This window comes from Sturnira hondurensis, unplaced genomic scaffold, assembly GCF_014824575.4.
Source record: "Sturnira hondurensis isolate 20B ecotype Veracruz unplaced genomic scaffold, ASM1482457v3 Scaffold0006213, whole genome shotgun sequence".
Taxonomy (NCBI): Eukaryota; Metazoa; Chordata; class Mammalia; order Chiroptera; family Phyllostomidae; genus Sturnira; species Sturnira hondurensis.
Genome location: NW_028078844.1, coordinates 4,042,524 through 4,063,453, shown reverse-complemented (window position 1 = coordinate 4,063,453; position 20,930 = coordinate 4,042,524). Strand labels below are relative to the sequence as shown.

Sequence of the window (20,930 nt, the reverse complement as noted above, 5' to 3'; positions counted from 1 at the left end):
AGGAAGGCTTATGATTTCCAATATTTAGAATTATATTTTCTGTGGAAAAAAAATGCTATTTGATACAGCAGGGAGACAGAGGAAGAAAGAGCAGAATAAAATTTTCTAAATTAGTAAAATATTTTATTCAATTTTGCTAGACACGATTTACATTGGCATATTTAAAAGTGTGATATTAATGTTGTTGTCTGTAATTGGAAAACAGAAATATAATTCTTGAGACACAGCTCAAGTTCTCCTTTTGGGAAAATTATAAGTCATTTGCCTTTATTATTATTTTTCTTTTGTAAAATACAGCATTTACTATTTTGGTGCTTCTATAATGCATAAGATAACCAATAAAGTCATTTAAAACACCACTGAACAGTTTTTTCATCTGCCCAAATGTTTTTTATTTCCTTTAAATATCAAAGCACTAGTGCATATGAGCATTTTGATTTTTAAAAAAACATGAGGCTAGAGGTAAACTACTAGTTAGAAATTTCCTGTTTGTTGAATGTCTTTTCCCACATTAAGTACCTACAGGAAGGAGAGTAACTATTTACAATATAGAATCTCAGTCATGTATAAAATTATATTGACAAAGGAACAGAAACAAATTTTCTATCTGGGGTTTTTAACTAGTGTTAATAACTAACTTTTATGTGCAAAGAAGAACATACCTAAGTGACTTCTTGTTTCTTCTATTACCCCATGCATATCTCACTATGCTACAAACATGCTTTCCTCCAAATTGCCTACAAAGTAAAATTCTGAATGGTAAGCCTGTGTTCCCAGTGACTTACATTAATTATATACACTCGACAGAAGAAACAAGACGGTAGTCTGTGAAACAAAACTGTCTCATAGAAACAAGACAGTTTTTTCTTTAACTTGGAAGCCTCTATTTGCCATAGCTTTGTCACATTCACTCATGTTTAGATCCATTTTCTATCCATAACTGATATGGTTAGAAATATGAGGACACCAAGTAAATGTTTTAGGAAGACCATACCTCTTCTTTCTTTCCCTGAGTAGGAAAGAACTCCAATATAGCTGAAGTGCAACCTGGCCATTCTTATATGTACAGAGACAGACAAGGAGATTAGTGGAAATTTGGTCCTGTCAAAAATGTCCATACTTAGAAAACGTCCTTGGGTTCAAATAATCTATAACATCTATAGATTATTAACAATCTATGACATAGTGACACTTTTAGTTTACAGGATTAATACATAAAAATGCTATCATGTTTTATTAGCCAGTAATTGTGTTGTGCCTGGTTTGCCAATGATAACCCTTCTTGCTTCAGTAGCCTCGCCGGCAACTGTACATGGGGTTAGGTAGATGATGTGGCGTGGACCAAATGTCTCTGTGGATTTTGAAAAGGACCAAATATCCCGGAAATGGAAACAGAATCTCCCTTGCTCCAATCCCAGCTTGCTCCTTCCTGGTCTTTTCACCAATCTCTTACAGAGAAACCCTCACATCAAGGAAAATTATAGTCAGAATTATCGTTGCTTACCAGTAGTTACAGGTCCACAAAGCGAACTGGCTATGAATAAGAACTCAGGCTTTAGAGTGAGGCAGCTATGAGTTTGAATTCTGTGTGTTACAGGCGGCCTATCTGACTTTCCAAAATCTCAGTTTCTTCTCTGAAAAGTGAAGATAATAACGATCCTTAACTCACAGGCTTGCTATGAAGATTAAATCAGGTAATGTGGATAAATTGCTCAGAGACAATAACTCAATAAACATTCGCTATTACTATCATGACATTTTAGAGATAAAAGGTATCTTAAAGATCATCTCAGTCTTCTTCGTGGTAGATATGAAGAGACCACGCTGAGCAACACAGCAAGTTAGTGTCTGAAACAAGATGAGATTCGGTTCTCCTGACTCCTGGGATAGAAACCCATGTACAAAACACTAGAACACACACTGTTGTTGGTGGAGTTTTAAGCTTGGTGCCCAAGGGTCTAGAGACCATGGTGTAAGTTAAATTTACAACTGCTCGCATGCCCAGCTTTTTAATAGGTTATACATGGGCAGCTCCACCTGAGGGCAGACTGCAAAGTGAGAGGATTGCAGTCACCTTTAGAAATACTCCTTGTTTAATAGTAAATCTCCTCCTTAAGCCAAGGATCCTGCCGCCTCTTAAACAGAAATTTAATTCAGTCATTGTTATGGACTTAAAGTTTATGTCCTCTCAAAATTAATTTGTTGAAACCCTACCTCTCAATATGGTATGGTATTAAAGGTGGGACCTTGGGGTACAAGTTACAATTAGATGCAGTCATGAGGGTGGGCCCTCATGGATAGAATTAGTGCCCTTATGGAAGTCATTTGAGAGCTTTCTTCCTCTCTTTCCCTTTCATGAGGATACAGAGAAAAGTTGACCATCTGCAAACCCCAAGAGAGTTCACACTAGAACCCAGTCATGCTGGCACTGTGATCCCCAATTTCCAGCCTCCACAACCGCTAGAAATGTACTTCTGTTGTCTGAAAGCTACCCAGTCTATAGTACTATGTAACAGAAGCACAAAATGACTAGGACAGTCCTGCAGCGGGTTTCCCTTTTCAGGAACTTAGATCTTTATTTCCAGTAACAATCCTCTAGAAGGCAAAGCACTCACCTTGCTAAAGTTGTTTTTTCCCAGATTTTTTTTACATAATATATACATTGAAAGGTATGCTTAACTCACAGGCTTGCTTTACTTTTTTCATTTTATAGTTGATCTATTTCTGGACTCTTGAGAATGCCTATTTTTCATTCTCAGTGAAAGGCCCATCTTCTATTTAAACCAAATTGCCTTTTGACCACTGCTGTATAAACAGTGCATCATATCCAGGATGTACAGTGGAGCAGGATAGGAGAGTGGCTAAGTGCGAAGTAGGAGAAGCATTGCTACTATAGTTCCAGGGAGATTTTAGTCCTCAGATCTTCCACTGTTGTAGGCAGAATATTATCCTATGCCCCCCCAAAATGTCTACTTTAGAATCCCTGGAACTTGTTAGCAAAGATGGAGTAAGAATGCCAATCAGCTGACTTTAAAAGAGGGAAATTATCTTGGATTGTCCAATGGACCCAATGCAATCACAGAGTGCCCAGGAGTAGATAGGAAGGAAGAAGAGTCAGAAAAAGAGATGTGGCAATGGAAGCAGCGTCAGAGAGACGCAGGGCTATTGGTGCTGTAACGGAAGGAAGGAAGCCGTGAACCTAGGCTGTGGTGGCCTCTGAAAACCATAAAAGGCAAGAAGTCAGATGAAAAAGTATAAGCCTGATGACATCTCAGTTTTAGTCCAGTGAGACCCATATCAGACTTCTACCCTACAAAACTGTAAAAGAATAAATTTTTTGTCATTTAAACCACAAAGTTTACAGTAATCTACTCAATATATATGTAATTATGCACCCTTGCTTAAATCTGGGGATTTGCCAAGAAAACAGTTTTTAATCACACAATTATAATTTAGTTATCAGTAAGATGCCTTAGCTAATAAAAACTTGCCTTAGCTAATAAAAACTTTGCCCAATTACCAAACCTGCATCTTTGGGATTGTCAGATGAGGTGTGTAGTAACAATTACACACCATTCACCGTGGCTGCACTTATTAGATATGAGACTCAAGTACAGGAGAAGATAGTCTCCTCCTTCGTAGGAAAAACAAGATGAAGCAATAAATGAATTTCTATGTGTTTCAAGTATTAGGAGCTTTATACAAGTCACATACAATCCTAACAAACTTCTGAATAGGTACCAATTTTAAAGATGAGAAAACTGGGCTCAAGGAAATGAAGTCATGAAATTTCACAGACTATAAGTTTTAAAAGCTGGATTCCAACCAAAGAACTCTGATTCTAGAGCTTCTGTACTTAGCCACCCTACCCTGCTCAGTTGTACATCCTCTGATATAGTGTGTTGTTTATATAGAAGTGCTTGGTTGGCAACTTAGCTTTAACAGAAGAAGGGGTCTTTCACAGCGAATAAAAAATAGGCATTCTGAAAAGTCCAGAGATAGATTAACTGTAAAATAAAAAAGCAAAAATGTTTAAAGTATAAGGAAAACTTTATATCAAAGTAATTAGAGAGTCTTTCTACATTTTTACTTTGTATGTGGCAAGAAATTATAATTAATAATTTGCTCAGGAAAATCATTTGATGATTCATGCTATTTCCAAATTTGGTGAAACTGTCCATAGTAAAAGCAATTATTTCAATTTTACAGATCAGTAGCTTAAAAGATAATTGTTTGTAATGTGTGTATTATTTTTACATTTGGATGAGTGGGAAGAAAAGTGGTTAACTATTACATTCATTGGAAAGAAATGAAAACATCAAACATGAAAAAATCAGAACTCATTAAAGATTTCTTTTTGTCCAGCAATTAAACTAGCAATCAAGTGCTCTAGGTGAAGAGGAAATGGTTCTTTTGCATTACTGCATGCAACAGGATGACTCACCCTGAATCTGGGAAAGTGAGGACCATCATATGAAAGTCATGGCCCTCATCTTAAAATCTTTATTCCTTGTGTCCAAGTGAATTTTGAGATAAATAATATCGGACTATTTCAGTTCTAATGATCTACAGGAAACAGTTATTAAGATCATATGAGATGTAAAGTAGCTAACTTATATAGTAGAAAGTAAATCATGTTCATGGGAACATACTTTGTAATAATTAAAAATTACAAAACCCCTATGTGTTCCTCAATAGAAGTATAGATAAGTAAAATTAAAATATGGTGTAGTCATACACAGAAATGTTTTATAGTAATTAAAATGTTGATCTACAGGTATGTGTTTCAGCATGGATAGATCTTAAACTATGAAATTTTTAAAAGTTTGAGAAAGGTTCACACAGTAACATATCACTTACATGAATTAAAATGTATAAAATAAAATTCTATTTTTAATGTATGTACATGAGAAAGTTAATGTATAAAACACCAGACTTTGGCCCTAGGTGGTGTAGCTCAGTGGATTGAATGTTAGGCCTACGAACCAAAGGGTTGCTGGTTGGATTCCCTGTCAGGGCACATGCTTGGGTTGCAGGCCAGGTCCCAAGTTGCGTGTGTGTGACAGGCAACCACACATTGATGTTTCTCTCCTTCTCTTTCTCCCTCCTTCCCCCTCTCTCTAAAAATATATAAATAAAATCTTTAAAAAATAAAAAATAAGACACCAGACTTTGAAACACACCAATTCATTAGGGTATCTGTCACAATGAAAGGGAGAAAAGTTCTGAAGAAAATGTTTAATTTATTTTATTAATTAATAACCAAAAGTAAATGTGATGAAGTATTAAACGAGTGTTGAGATTCTTAAGGATATTCTTTCCTTTAATTTTTAGCACTTAAAATATTTATAATGTGTTTTTAAAATATCAGCTACTTAAATATATTAGGCAAGATGTATTTGGAATAAATTATTCATGAAATTATTTTAATTTATCATAATATCTGAATAATTCACTCTTTCAAAATGTATGATAATCATATAGTCTTACTACTAATAAAGTCGATATGAATCTCTGAAGTTTTTAAGATGACCAGACAATATTGGACATTCTACAGAGTTTAATTCAGGGGAAAAATAAAAATTTCAAGCTCTCATGAGCTTAAAACTTAGTTTTATTTCACAAATTCTGATTTGCTCTAAGAAAGTGCAATTTTGTCTCCTATTAGAGCATTTCCTTCAGATGTCAATCCTGGCTTTCACCGTGAATGTCCTAATGTACACTCTATACCTGTGGGTTCATAAATCACCTGTGCAGTGAGGAATGTAACAATTATACAGCTGAACTGTATAGACTGGGGTGGATGACACAAATAGAAAGTACTTAAGCACAAAAAGACTCAGAATCTGAAAACCCAGATACACTGAAATCATATACCTATATTTAATTTGCTAGCAACTTAACCAGGAGTCAAAGCGTTTTTCATGGCATCCCAGGTAGAATGGTTAAGAGTCGCTGGTCCAACCAGTCTTTTCTAGCACAGAAGGACAAGTTAAAAGCAAATGATTGGGACTCTAGGGTCTCAGAAATCAGCTGTGCTTGTATCAGAAACTGCTTCTACAAAAACTGTATAAAAAACTATAAGATCACCTGCTTCCAATTACTAGTTTGCTACTCCTTCCCCCTCCTAATCTGTTCTTTCTACAACCTTAGTGATCTTTTTAAAGTACAAATCTGGTCAAGTCGCTCCTCTGCTTAAAACTCTTCAATGTCTTTGGTTGCTCCTAGAGGTAGGTTGAAACCCCCTAACTTGACTAACTACCATTGGCTGGTCTGACTTCGGTTTAGCTCTTCATTCTCATTTTAATCCCTTCCTTCTCCTGCTTTAATACTCAAAGGAGGGTTTCTTGATCTCAAAACTAGTCTATTTGATTCATTGTTTACTTGCATACATCTAGCATTTAGACTGTGGTCTCCTGCAGGAGGCCAGAGACCATATTTCATATTGGTGAGGTTCACAGTTGTAACATTAGTGCCTATCACAGTGCTTGGAATACAGTAGATACTCAACAAGTATTTGTCAAAAAAGAAAAGGAGGAACACAGGGAAAGAGAAAAGAAAAGGTTATTTGAGAATAGACTAAATGTACAAATATGTTTATAAAACATTAGTAGGAATTAGACAATTTGGTGTCAATCAGAGAAACTGTCTGTACACAGTAGCTCAGTGTGTCTATCTTTGGCTCCATTTTTGTTCTGTTTGGGGGGAGAGGGGAGAGCAGACAAAACAGAACAAAATATTCCAACACTTGCAGTGCTTGAAATGATTCAATCCTTCAGGCCTATTGAGGAAAGATAATCACAAACTCAACTGATGTGAAAAAGATTATGAAAACTCAGAGACAGCACCAAACGCACAGACCCTGGTGTGGCTGTGGGGTTTCCTTTGATGGCCTCCTGTAAACAAAGCCAGCTACAGCTGTGATGGCAAAGCTCAGGGCATGAACTCCTAACACAGTTACTTATTCTTTACACATTATTTTTAAAAATCGAGTTTCCATAGCAGATGTAAATATACATTGTGTTGCACAGATATGAACCATAAGTATGAGTACCGTGACAGGAAAAATCATAACTGTGGTAAGAGGATACAGATGAGGTGCTCTTCAGAAACTTTTCCTCAATTCATGGTCCAGCACAGTGTCAGATCACCAACTTAGAGAGGCTTCTAAAATTCAACTTAATATGGAAATTATTGTCTGACCATCTATAATACAGCCAGAATTATGTAAGGAAATTGGAAGAAATTTTAAAAAAGCAAATCCTATAAAAAATACTCTAAAATGACAGGTAGTTCTTAAGCCCCTTTCTCCTATTTTATATTTGTAACTTCAGTCTCCTTTCTCCTCTGCTCCTCAGGATTCTGGAAATCCAGATGATATGGAAAACATCATCTGAAAGATTTTAACTTCCCTTCTATATAGCTGTGCTATCAAACACTTCAAAGTATCAGCTTATTGTTTATTTTTATAATCAAATTTTGTTACCTTTATATTCAGATTTTCTGCTTGAGGGTGTTTTTGTAGCCATGTTAACAAAAAATATCAATGATCTCTCTTTTTACGTTATGGTGTTACAATAATTTCTAAGTCATCTAAATGATGCACTAATTAAAGAGCTTGCACACAATACCTAGCAAAAAGCCAAAGTCTAACAGTGGCGAGACAGTCATACTGTTTTGTTTTCTGGAGAAGTCCATCTTATTAATGCATTTACTGATTAATTCAGTAAATATTTATAGAAGGTATGTGATGTCTAAACATTTTTGTAGGTTCTGGGTATATAATGACAAGCCAAGCAGATGTGGTCACTGCTCACGTAGAACTGGGTGAGATATCATCTACCAGGCCCAAAATAAGAATGAATTCTGCTGTCAAAAATCTGTGGAGTTGCCAGATAAGACCTTTATAATAAATAGGGTTAAATTTTTACTCTGTACCCAGTATATATTTCATTTAAGAGAGTCCTTATTTATACTCATTATTCAAAAGAAAAATAGAAGACCAATGACCTTCTCTATCTTATTCTTTTGATTTTCATAAACATTGAGGAACATTTTGAAAATATTAAGATTTCTAGTGCAATGTGGATCCTTAAATTTGCTCCCCTACATTTTAATCAGGTATACCTTAGAAGTACAGAGGCTGCAGGAAATGACCAACTTGTATTTACCTCTCATTCAAGTCATGTTTTCCGTGAACTCTCTCAGGATGCAAATAAAACTTACGTGTCACAATTGCTGCTTTTCAGACTGGGAAGACCTACACACATTATTTTAGATAACAACAGAATAAAGAAAAAGAACAGGGGCTTACAAATGACAGGGTATTAGCTCAAGGCAGTGCCAAAGACAAACAGAGGAGACCAGAGAATACTTACTGGTAAGTGGTTGGGCTGACATTGATTCGACGAGGGTGACTTCCCGATTCGAATTTGCTTGCCAGAGTAACATTATTTCCAAACAGGCAATATCGGGGCATTCTTACTCCAACAACTCCAGCCAGCACAGAGCCTGAGTGAATGCCTATCCTCATCTAAAATTAAAAAAGGGAAAAAAATGTATGTTTTCCATGGGTGTGCAATTATTTTAATGGGAAGTACTGCTAATTATGAAAACCACTCAACTATGAACTCCTCAAAGACCTTGGTCATTTTTGTCAGCCTACTACCTGGATGAACATGGACGTTGCGGAATAAATGAATAAATACATTTACTGTAGAAAAAACTACATTTAATTTGCTACGTAAAACTAGTTACGTTACAAGGTAGTCAGGTTTCATTTGTTTCATACATGATAGGCTCTAAACACGGAAAATGTATTCTTCTTCTAGTTGTTTATTTTTACATAAAACCCCATTTTCCTTCATGTCATTAAATACAATTCTCAATTAAATATTTATATTTCTGTTTATTTTATTTTGGCATTCGATTTTTCCCATGAGAGAAGGATCCATATCTATTTCCTTACTGCTGAATATTCAACACTTAGCTCTGTACCAAGAGCAAAGTAGGCACTCAGTAGTAAGTGATGAGTGCTGAATAAATTGCCTAAATTCCCCAACACAGAATTGAAATGAAGTTACAAAGAATTCAACCCTTGACTCTGTCAAGAAGAGTCGATTGAAAACCTGAAGAGTAAATAAGTGCTGTATATTTTACTCTCTGCGAATCTGATAAATGTCTGTCTGGTCCATACCTTGAAGGGGCTCTCAATGCAGTTACTATACACTTAAATGAGATTACAGTAATGAAGCTGTATCCACATGAACTATACCAAAATAACCGAAGCTAATGCTGACCAACTGGAAGATGCTGTCCTTTTTCCTAGGAGAATGTGGGTGACTCTGGGAGAAGGGGAGGAGACGGTACCCCTGGATGCCCGCTAGGCGGGCAGCCTGAGCGCTTTGCTCCTGTGTGCTATCACTGCGACAGCTGTGAGGGTGACAGCTTTGACTAACTGCTGTCATCCAACTGGAGCCTTCCGCATGTATCCACCAATAATAAGACAGGTTGAAACCAATGTGATCCAGCTGATGTCCTAAAAACCTCTTCATCTACTCCTTAAAAACTCATTCTAAAATTCATTTAAAAATTGAATATGCTAGGAAGAGCCACAGTGAATTTGAGAAAGAAGAAAAGGTTGAAATATTTGTCCTATGAAATATCAAGTCTTTGTATAAATATATCTAATTGTACATAGATATCATGCTATTGATGCATAGAGACATAAACTAACTAAACAAATAGCCCAGAAAGATTTTCATGCATATATAGGCGATTGATAAATGACAAGGTTGGCATTTCAGATTAGTGAGAAAAAAATGGCATTTTCATTAGGGTATTCTGGATCATCTGTGTCTTCATGTGGAAAAAGAAACTCAAAGTACATTAAAGTTCTTAATGTAGAAGGTACAACTTTACCGCTTTAAAATTAATTGTTTTAATTAAGGTAAACGTCAATGTGCATTATCAGTTCAACCCTAAAATACAGACACCTGAAACTATAGACTTTTATTAGCCTCTTAGTTCCCAAGTGAATGGTACAGATTATTAGGCAGCTAGTTCTGCTCCCCGTGGCCAGTCAGAGACCAAGCCCTTATCATTGTGTTCCTCTTCTTGCCACACGTATTTTTTTTCTTTTAAGAAAATGTGAAGCTGGGTCAGGAACATCCTCACGTTCCAGCTCCGGACGTGGTGAGACAGATAGCAGAAGTCCAGGGTATGGCACTGAAGTCACCACCTAAGGCGACCTTCAGTCTTTTGTTTACACCCATATTTACATCTGGTATCATTTTCCTTCTACCTAAAATACTTTAATTTTTTTGAACTGTAGGTCTACCAGTGATGAATTCTTTCAGCTCTATGTTTGAAAAAATTTTTTATTTTGCCTTGGTATCTGAAAGATATTTTCACTGGTTATAGAACTGTAGGTTGATACTGTATTGTGTTCTAAGCCTGATTAAAATAGGCCAGGCTAAGGATGATGTCTGGTAGGTTAGGTGTATTAAATGGATTTTCAACTCACAATACGTTTAACTTACAGAGCATTTATTGGGACATAATCCCGTTATGAGTCAAGGAGCATCTTTACATCTTTTTCTTCTGACTGCTTTAAATTTTCTATTTTTCTCTAGTTTTGAAAATTCAATTATGATTTCTTTTGATGCTGTTCCCTTCATGTTTCTCATGTTTGGAGTTTGTTCATGTTTTTTAGATCTGTAGATCATATGGTTTTCATCATATTTGGAAAAATTCAGACAATTTTTCTTCAAATATATTTTCTACCCACCCCTCCCTCTTGGAGACACTAATTACATGTTTATTAGGATGCTTGAAGTATTTCCACAGTTCACTGATGATCTGTTCATTTAAAATATATTTTCTCTCTCTGTTTATTTCAGATAATTTCTGCTGTAATGTCTTCAAATTTACTAATCTTTTCTCTTGTAATGTATAATCTTTTGTTAATCATAGCTGGTACATTTTTTATCTCAGACATTGTGATTTTCTTCTCTAGAAGTTCAATTTGGGATTTCTTTTCATCTTTCAGGTGCCAAATTAACTTTTTAACATATAAAATACAGTTTACATAATTTATTAAATACTCTTGTCTGCTAATTCTAATATCTGTTTTAGTTATGTATCAGTTTGATTGATTGATTAGATTTTCTCATCATTATAGGTCATATTTTTTCAGCTTTTCGGCATGCCTTGTAATTTTTAGTTGGGTGTTAGATAGCATGAATTTGCCTTGGGGACTTTTAAATTGTAATTTGGGGTCTCACTCACAGAGAGTCTAATTTAATGCATCTGGAATGAGACTTGGGCAGTGGGACTTTTAACCTCCTCTAGGGTCTCTAATGTGCACCCAAAGTTCGGGAACCAACTACAAGTAGAACATTAAGTTCCACAGATATATTTACAAATTACCAACACTGCAAGAGCCAGTTTATTTACATAGCTCTACTTTTTCCCAGCAGTTTTAGCCAGCCAGCACTGTATAAATTCCTCCACATGCATAAACATATACATACTACCTTTCAGATTTGAGAATGAAACACAATATTCTATCTTGCTTCAGGAGACACAATATCCCTGTTTATCTCTTGAAGACATTGTTATTATTATTAAAAGCAGTAATTTATTTTAAAATCAATACTTTTATAAGGTATATGGCATATTAGCTGAAATTTCAAAATATATTTTCACGTATTTCTCACTGATTTACAAGCTGGGCTTTAATCTCTTTAAAACTGTCTGCTAGCATTAACTATGCTTTTGGATGCTTTTCAAAGCAACAAAAATATATGTTCAATTAAAATATTAACAAATAGTATAGAACTGCACCCCCGCCAATGCGTTTCAGTTGGCTGGAAACAGAGGTTTCCTTGAGACTTCCACACATCTGGTGTGGGGTGGGTAACAAACAACCCAGGCTCCTCTACAGCATTTTACATGGCCCCTCATGCCTACAGACAAAGGGACTACAAAGAGAAAGCTCCTCATCTTGGAGCGTTGGTCATTAGGGGATGGCTCATGATTGTGAGCAACAATATGGCCATTTACGGGTGCTGGAAAGAATGTTGTCTCTTTGGAAGTTGTCATAGGCTTCAGAGTCTGACCTTATTTGCTATATGGTGCTGAGCAAATTACTTCTCTAAAACTCAACATCTATAATATGGAGATAATAATGTGTATCAGCTTAAGCTGGTACATAACGAGCATTCATTCATATCCAGTATGAAACACTATGATTATTAACTTTTACTGGGAAAATACTGGTCTGTTTTAATTATCTTCTCATAGTATGAGGGCTGGGGAATTTCTGGTTCACACACCTTATTCCACAGATATGGAAAATGAACCACAAACAGTCAATGGCCTGCCAAGGAGCACAGCCAGAGAGGATTAGAGTCCAAAGGGGAACATAATTCTTACGACTTCTTCTGAATTAGTATTTCTATCATAACATCTTGGCAGTTCTCTTTCCTAATCCCTTTTTTCATTTTTAGAAATGAAAAATTCATAATGATAATTTATGTTCATACAAATTCCCATAAAATCTGCTTAAATAGGTATACAGTCTTACTTAAAGGAAGTAAACAAGTGGAAGTGTTTTCTGAGAACAAAAATTTAAGGATTTTGAAAAATAACAAAGCTACAATGAAATTAATTCAAATACACACAAAAGCAAATGTAAATCCAACTGTCATACACAAGAGACATAATTACTAAAGAGACATAATTACTAAATGTAATGTGTTGCACTAGATTGGATCTTGAATCAAAAAAAAAGAGGACATTAGGAAAAAATTGAAAAAATCTGAAGAAAATATAAACTTTAGTTAATAATAACAATGTATCTATAAAGGTCCATTAATTATAAAAATAGTACCATACTATTGTTTAGGGAAAACTGGATGTGGGGTATTTGGAGTACACCATACTATTTTCACAGTTATTCTGAAAATATAAAACTGTTATAAAATTTAAACATTATTTGAAACTGTAAATCATATGCTTTTCCACCAATAAAAAGACATATTTACAAGTGTTTATCTCTAAAAATGTTTCTTAGTTTTAAATTCAGGTAAAAACTAACTCAAGGGGTTGTGGTGTGGAATAGAATTGACTGTGATAATGTAAAAAAAATAGGTCACAAATATTAGAAAGACATGACCAATCAATCAACCAAATGGCAATAGTCCTAAATCCTTTGATACATACCCTAAATCTTTGTATATTACTGTGGTTACCAACACTTACTCCATTTGGGCATTAGATGGCGCTCATGCTCATTTACTGAGTGGGTTCACTTCTCAATATCAGCAACAGATCTCTCAGCACAAGATATGTATGGACGATCTGGTCCAAAAATTACTTGGAGGCTAAATTGTGAACACAAAGTTAACTGCCATAATAAGGTTTAAATAAACCTTGGGCTTGGTGGCAAATTTTAGAAACCAACAAAACTAGGAAGTAAGAAATCAGTAAGCAGGACCTATAAATCCCAAGAAGTCCAATGGAAGGCTTGAAGGCATCCACAGATCCCTAAACTTGGGTCTGTGCATTGTATCCACAGTGTTTATCAGCTTTACAGAGGAGTCCACGGACTCTCCAATATTGGAGAACCATTACTTTAATATCCCTTTCAGTTTTACATAATTTCTGCGTCTTCATTATCTACCAATATGTACTGTATTTAGTATACATTCTTAAAAATTTATTAAACACATGAATATACAAACTGATCAGAAGAGTAAAAGGAGATTCTATGCTGGGCACAAATATCACTCTTTCCTTCCTCTAAATACTTGCAGCACCATATTTTTACCATTCATGTCAATGGCTACTCATTATGTTTATAACCCACATCAGTATTTGCAAACTAAGAATCTAAAACACCTTGTGAACAAGAAACCTTGAACTGATTTTCTCTACCCAATCCTACTTCTGCTTGTCACATTAGTCAAATGATTGATAAAGTAACAGAATCGCAGACCTCAAAAACTGTAACTTAAGATCCTCCCAACTCTGGCTAAAATTTAGCTGAAACTAGTTAATGTTGCAAAAAATAAAAAGTAAAAAAATAAAATGCTTTGCCACAGGGGCTAATATCACTCCTCAAACTTAAAATTGTTCTTTCTGCTTCAGTTCATTTTGTCAGTGACATTTTTATTTCCATGGTGTCTTCTGGTATACAAAATAAGAGAATGATAGGTTCTCACGAATCAGTGAGTCCAGGGACAAATGAGTCATCTGGTATAACTAAGGCACTGCTTTTAACCAGAGCTTTGAGAAAAACTTAAAGGTTGAAAGTGAAAGTTTTATAGTATTTATTTGCAATTTCCATGTCATTGATCCCATCCAAGCAAAAAAAGATTAAAAAGTAAGAAACTTTCTTCTTCCAAAGGAGCACTTGATAAATGAAGAACTTACACAAAGTAGTTATCAAAGACCAGTTGTGTGTGTATGTGTGTCAATATTAAGGAATCTCGTAGCACATGGAATGACTACAACATGCGTATGTACTGATTTATTTTGTTTTGACCCCATTCCCACTGACACATGAATTTCAGCATAAGAAGTCTGTAGTTTTAACCAAACCAATCTATTTATTTAAAATGAATTTCTGATGATTAATTTGTGCTTACTAACATATGACTTTTAAAACTATTAAAATATATACTATTATTTTGATATTCTTTATTATGGTACCAAGATACCTGCAGATCCCTAAACACACCAAATATGTTCTACTCTCCTGGGCTTTTGCAATCTTTTTTCTGTATACCTGCTTAGACTGCCTTCTACCACTTCTCTGGGAGTGATTCGCTTCATTTTCACAGACACACCACGGCCATCATCTTTGCTCCATGCTTGCGCATAAGCTGTTCCCTCTGCTTTCCTCAGTTTGTATCTGTCTTGATGGCTTCTCGCCTTTTAGAATGCAGCTTAGAAGTCGCTTCCTACAGGAAGTCTTTTATCAGAAAATTAGGTATCTCTGATATTAATTGTATTTACTGAATTTCCTTTCTTCTAACACTACACTATAATTCTTTTGTGATTATCTGTCTCCTCTGCTTGGTGCTAAACTCTGGAAAAACATCGATAGCATCTATGAGTCTACAGCTACAGTCAGTAGCTGTAGCAGTCTACAGCTACAGTCTACAGTCTACAGTCATTGGGATGACTGGGCCTTTGATCTGGAAATGAAGGGCCGTCATTTCCAGATCAAAGGCCCAGTCATCCCAATGGGAGTCACCTGGTTCTCCATGCCCAAAGAAGGTGAGGCAAAGGTGCAGCAAAGTCACTGCAAGATCAAGACCACGTTGACTGTGTTGTTTTTTTTAATTGGGAAAGTGTTGTCCACCACAAGTACACCCCTTCAGGCCAAACAATTAATAAGGAGTGCTACCTCAATGTTCTTCATCAGTTCAGAGATGCAATATAAGAAAACATCTGCAGCTATAGACAACTGGTGATTGGCAGCTTCATCACAACAACACACTCATTCACGTATCACAAAGGGTTTTGTTTTGGGGGTTTTTTTATCTTGAACTTCTTTTATTTTATTTTATTTTTTTAATTTAATTCTTATTCAAGTACAGTTTTCTGTCTTATAAAGGTTTAATCTCCAAAATATACAAAGAACTCACTTGACTCCACTCAAAGAAGATGAGCAACCCAATTAAAAAATGGGCAAAGGACTCGAACAGACATTTCTCCAAGGACATACAGAGGATCCAGAGACACATGAAAAGATGCTCAATATCACTAGCTATCAGAGAGATGCAAATTAAAACCACAATAAGATACCACTTTACACCAGTCAGAATGGCTATCATAAACAAAGAAACAAACAACAAGTGCTGGAGAGGTTGTGGGGAAAAGGGGACCCTAGTTCACTGTCGGTGGGATTGCAGACTGGTACAACCACTATGGAAAACAGTATGGAATTTTCTAAGAAAACCAAAAAGGAACGTGCCTTTTGACCCAGCAATTCCACTATTAGGAGTATATCTTAAGAACCCTGAAACACCAATCCAAAAGAACCTATGCACCCTGATGTTCATAGCAGCACAATTTATGATAGCCAAGAGCTGGAAGCAACCTAGATGCCCACCGGTAAATGACTGGATCAAAAAGCTATGGTACATTTACACAATGGAATTCTATGCAGCAGAAAGAAAGAAGGAACTCCTACCCTTTGCAACATCATGGATGGAACTGGAAAGCATTATGCTGAGCGAAATAAGCCAGGTGGGGAAAGACAAATACCATATGATATCACTGTTAACAGGAATCTAAACAACAAAACAAACAAGCAAGCAAAATAAGACCAATGATACTCAAATATGGAACAGGCTGACAGGGTCCAGAGGGGAGAGAATCATAGGGGGCAGGGTTGGGAATATAACACAAAGGATTTTGAAGAGTGTTTTGCACAGTGGAGACACTTGGAGAATTATGTGAGGTTCCAAGGTGCCTACTTTGATGGGGACTGAGGTGTCATTATCCTTTGTATAATGTTTCTCATATCTTCTTCAATAAATGTCTCTATTTTTTATATTACAGGGATGGATATATTCTGGACAGATCTAGTATTTGGTCCCCTTGACCCTTTACTACTATTCTCCTACTCCCTTTTCTCCCTCTGGTAATCACCATACTGTTGTCTGAATCCATGAATTTCTGTTTTACACCCAACATGTGAGTGAAATTATATGGTTTCTAGTTTTTACTGACTGACTTATTTTGCTTAGCATAATAGTCTCAAGGTCCATCCATGTGTCACAAATATCAGTATTTCAGCTTTTTACATTTTTATTGTATTTTTTCTGTTACCATTTAGTCCTCTGATACCCCTGCCCTGTAACGACCACACTGTTGTCCTTGTCCATGAGTCATTTTTCCTTTCTGCCCAATCTCTCCACCTCCTAACCTCCTCTGCCAACACTTAGCTGTCACCTTGCTCTGTATGAATCTGTCTAGTTTGCTTGTTAGTTCAATCTGATCATTAGATTACACATATGAGTGAAATCATACAGTATTCATCTTTCTCTGACTTATTTCACTTAGCATAATGTTCTCCATACTATCGTAAAGCATAAAATTTTCCTCTTTTTTATGGCTGAGTAGTATTACATTTTGTGAATGCCCCATAGTTGTTTCATCCATTCATTTACTGATGGACACCTTACTTGTTTCTATATCTTGAAAATTGTAAATAATGCTGCAGTGAACATACAGATACTTATGTTCTCTTGAATTAGTGTTTTTGGTTCTTTCAGATACGTTCCCAGAAGTAGAGTCACTGGGTCAAAACTAGATCATTTTCTCTTATGGCTGAGTAATATTCCATAGTTCCTGAGACCTGTCTAGAGGGTATCCACTCATGTAATATGAAAAACAGAAACATTTATTGATGAAGATACAAGATAATAGAAACACTGTACATAGGACAATGATCCTTCAGTGCCCTGCAAAGTACCCACCTTGGGACCTCACACAGTTCTCTCAATTACCATCAGCTGCCCCATCATATTTTCCTGAATCTCATCAATGGTCTGAAATCTCTTCCCTTTCAAAGGCGATTTTAATTTTGGGAAAAGCCAGAAGTTACAGGGCACCAAATCTGGGCTGTAGGGTGACTGAGTCGCCTGGGTGATTTGATGTTTCACAAAAAAAAAAAAACTCTGCAGAAGATGTAAAGCATGAGCAGGCACATTGTTGTTATGAAGCTGCCAATCACCAGTTGTCCATAGCTGTGGCTTTCTGAATGATCTGAATAGTTTATGTGGAGGAATGCCCAAGCTTAAAACAAAATTTGATGCAGATTCATTGCTCTACTTTCTCACTCATTTTGAATGCAAGGACCACATAGTACACAGCTTGCTCAGCAGTGTCTACAACCCCCACTAACTAGTACAGTTGAAATCATCTTTGTTCATGCATGCACATTCCACTCCACTCTCGTTGGCTGCCAGGGAGACACACAAACTGTTCTTGTTATGTTAACAATGGCTGGACTTTTTCTGGACAGACCTTGTATGTGGTGATGGAAGATGATCTGACTTTGGTTGGCGGGCACATAGTGCCGTGTACAGAGTTTGTATCGTAGTGGTATATACTTGTAACCTATATGATCTTGTTGACCAATGTCAACCCAGTAAACTTAGTAAAAATAAATAAATAAATAGAAAATTGATAATCAAAGTAAAACCAAGGATCTGAAGCCAGGTCAAGGGTTTGAACTCTTAGAGCAAACAGGTAAGTCTAGAACATCAGACTAAAATGGAGGGACAAAACCAGGAAGTAAGAGATACATGAGAAGTCAAATTATTAAGTTTAAGGCAATGAAAATAGGAGACCTTAAGAGCAAAGCAAACCTTTTTGGACAAGGGTTAGTCCCTTAGGAGAGCCTGCCAAAGTTCTGGAGAAAGAAGCAAGCAGGTGAGAAAGACATCTACATCATTGTGATCAAAGAGTCAGGGGCCCATCCTGAAACAGGAGGCTAAATTCAAGAGATATCCTAAAACATGCAGCCCATCTTGAGAGTCTCCCTTCTGAGAGTCCTCTGAGCCAGGCTCAGTGAATCTGGCAAGCAGAATCCAGCCACTGGCATTTTTCCACATCCACAAGATGAGAACATGGATTGGATGACATGTGCGTCTCAGATGCCCTTAGTCTCTTGATCTTGGAAGGAAACCACAGACATTCTTAATTTCTTAAGCTTCTGAAGAATTTTCAATCTACTAAACAGAGCACTAAGGTCAAATTTTTGAATTGTCCCAGTCATTTAAAGAGAATTCAGCAAGAAGAAAAAAAACATAATACATATGGAGAAAAAAATCTCAGACAAAAACAGCTTGTCTTCAGATACTAGATTTTGTACACTGAAATCGTGTAGGAAGTGTCCTGATGATTCCACCTCCTAAAGCCCTTCCTAAATGGCTTATCTTCTCCATTCCTACTGTCCATACCTTAGCAGAGGCTCTCATTCTCTTTCCTGGACTGTCACAGTAATATAATTTGTCTACCTGTCTCTAGCATTGTTCCTCTTCAATTTTCCAGCACATAGCTGCGAAATAGTACTTCATTCTAAGGCATTCATCTGAATAGACTTATTTCCCCAATTAGAATCTCTCAGTGGCTCCTAATTTCCAGCTGAACACCCAAACTCCTCTGCAAGGAATTCATAATTCTTTTTTTTATCCTCACCTGAGATCATTTTTGACTGATTTTAGAGAGAGAGGAGGGGGAAACAGAGAGAGAGAGAGACGGAGAGAAACAATCAATGTGAGAACCACTGATTGGTATGGTGGCCTTCTGGTATGCCCCCTAACTGGGGACCACTACCTGGACATGAGCCCTGAGTGGAAATCAAACCTTCAACCCTTTGGTCTACAGGATGATACTCTAACCAACTGAGCCACACCAGCCTGGGCAGGAATTCATAATCCTTAACGATCTGGCTCCTCACCAGCGTCCCACCTCATCCAACACTCTTCCTGCTTATATAATTTTTTTGCCTATATGGTTTTTGTTCTTAAAACACTATGTTTTGTGGTTTTCTAAATTCACTGAACATTTTCCCACTTCTGAGCTTTCATACAAGCTATTTCTTCTGTGTATACTGTCGTCCCCGCCTTAACTACCTGAAAAATTCCTACTCAACCTATTAACCTCCAATAAACTTCATATTCCCTCTTAATAAAGTCTTTCCTACCTCCTGCCCACCCCCTCTCTTCACACCATCCACAGTTTATCATCCCATCATCTCTTTTATCTCGGTTTCTTGTACATTCCTCTATTTTAGCATGGTAAATAATGGTAGACTAAAATTCTACTGAAAAGATAAAGAAGACGTCTTTTTGGAAACCAAACAAATCTCTGGAAACCTGAATTCACAATGCCACAGCATCAAATAATGTTTTCTGAAAAAAGTGCTTATCTAAGAAGGAGACATAACACAAGCCATATGGATATTCAGTTAGTGAACGGCCATCTGAACTTACAGACTACTTCCTATCTAAGCCTTGCAACATGTGTGATTTAAATGCCTATTTAGGCAAAAATATTATTTACTGTACTATTGTAACTACTCTAAGTTCACCTGTGAATAGTTGAAACTGAGAATGTAAATTTTATAAATACCAAGGATCAAGAGCATAGTGCTTACCTGTTTATAGATTTGCTATCCCATCTAAATCTACACTCCACAAGAGAAGGGACTGTTATCTATCTATCTTTGTGTAAGAACTAGTAGATGTTCAAAAAATGTTAAATGAATGAACACACCAGATACCTGAGGTCCAAGTGTAATATCTAAACAATCACAAATGCTATCCTTTCTCCCTCTGCTTTTGAGAATGAGAATGTGACATCTTCCTATCTGTAAAAAGTATGATTGCTAGAGACAAAGATTTAGTGCATTCAATATTAATGTATTTCACTCACTCATTCACACACCAAATATTTGTTGAGTTCTTAATACATCCTACACATTTTCCTATTATGTGTTGAGGATACATAAATAAATACAATAGATGAAGTTTCTACTTTTATGGTATTTACATTCTAACAAAGACACACAATAAGCAAATAAATAAAAAAAATCCCATGCCAACACAAATTCATGAAAACATCTCTTTTTGGAACCTGAGAAGGAGTTCGATGTGGGGCCTGCAGTTAGGAGGGAAGCACTGGTGAGGTCTGCCCTCTGTTGCTGCCGCCACACAATACAAACTCTGAGCTCTGCGATTTCAGAGTTGGCAATTTTTTCAAACCCTTGCATTGTTCCTGACCTGTTTGTATAAAAATCATTACCAACTGAAAGACTAAGCTAAATTGTTATTTATGTGGGCTGAGCATGTAACTTTGCAAATGAGAAACTTTGCCAACAAATTGAAAGGTATATTTTGAAA

At 36.3% G+C, this 20,930-nt stretch overlaps 1 protein-coding gene across 1 annotated transcript in view; it reads right to left on the bottom strand.

Moving 5' to 3' along the window:
- Positions 1-20,930, bottom strand: part of GUCY1A2 (guanylate cyclase 1 soluble subunit alpha 2) — a 311,211-nt gene that overhangs the window by 18,539 nt on the left and 271,742 nt on the right. Inside the window, exon 7 of the mRNA XM_037047730.1 lies at positions 8,379-8,533. Coding sequence (XP_036903625.1) covers positions 8,379-8,533 — 155 coding nt within the window. The remainder of the gene's footprint in view (positions 1-8,378; positions 8,534-20,930) is intronic.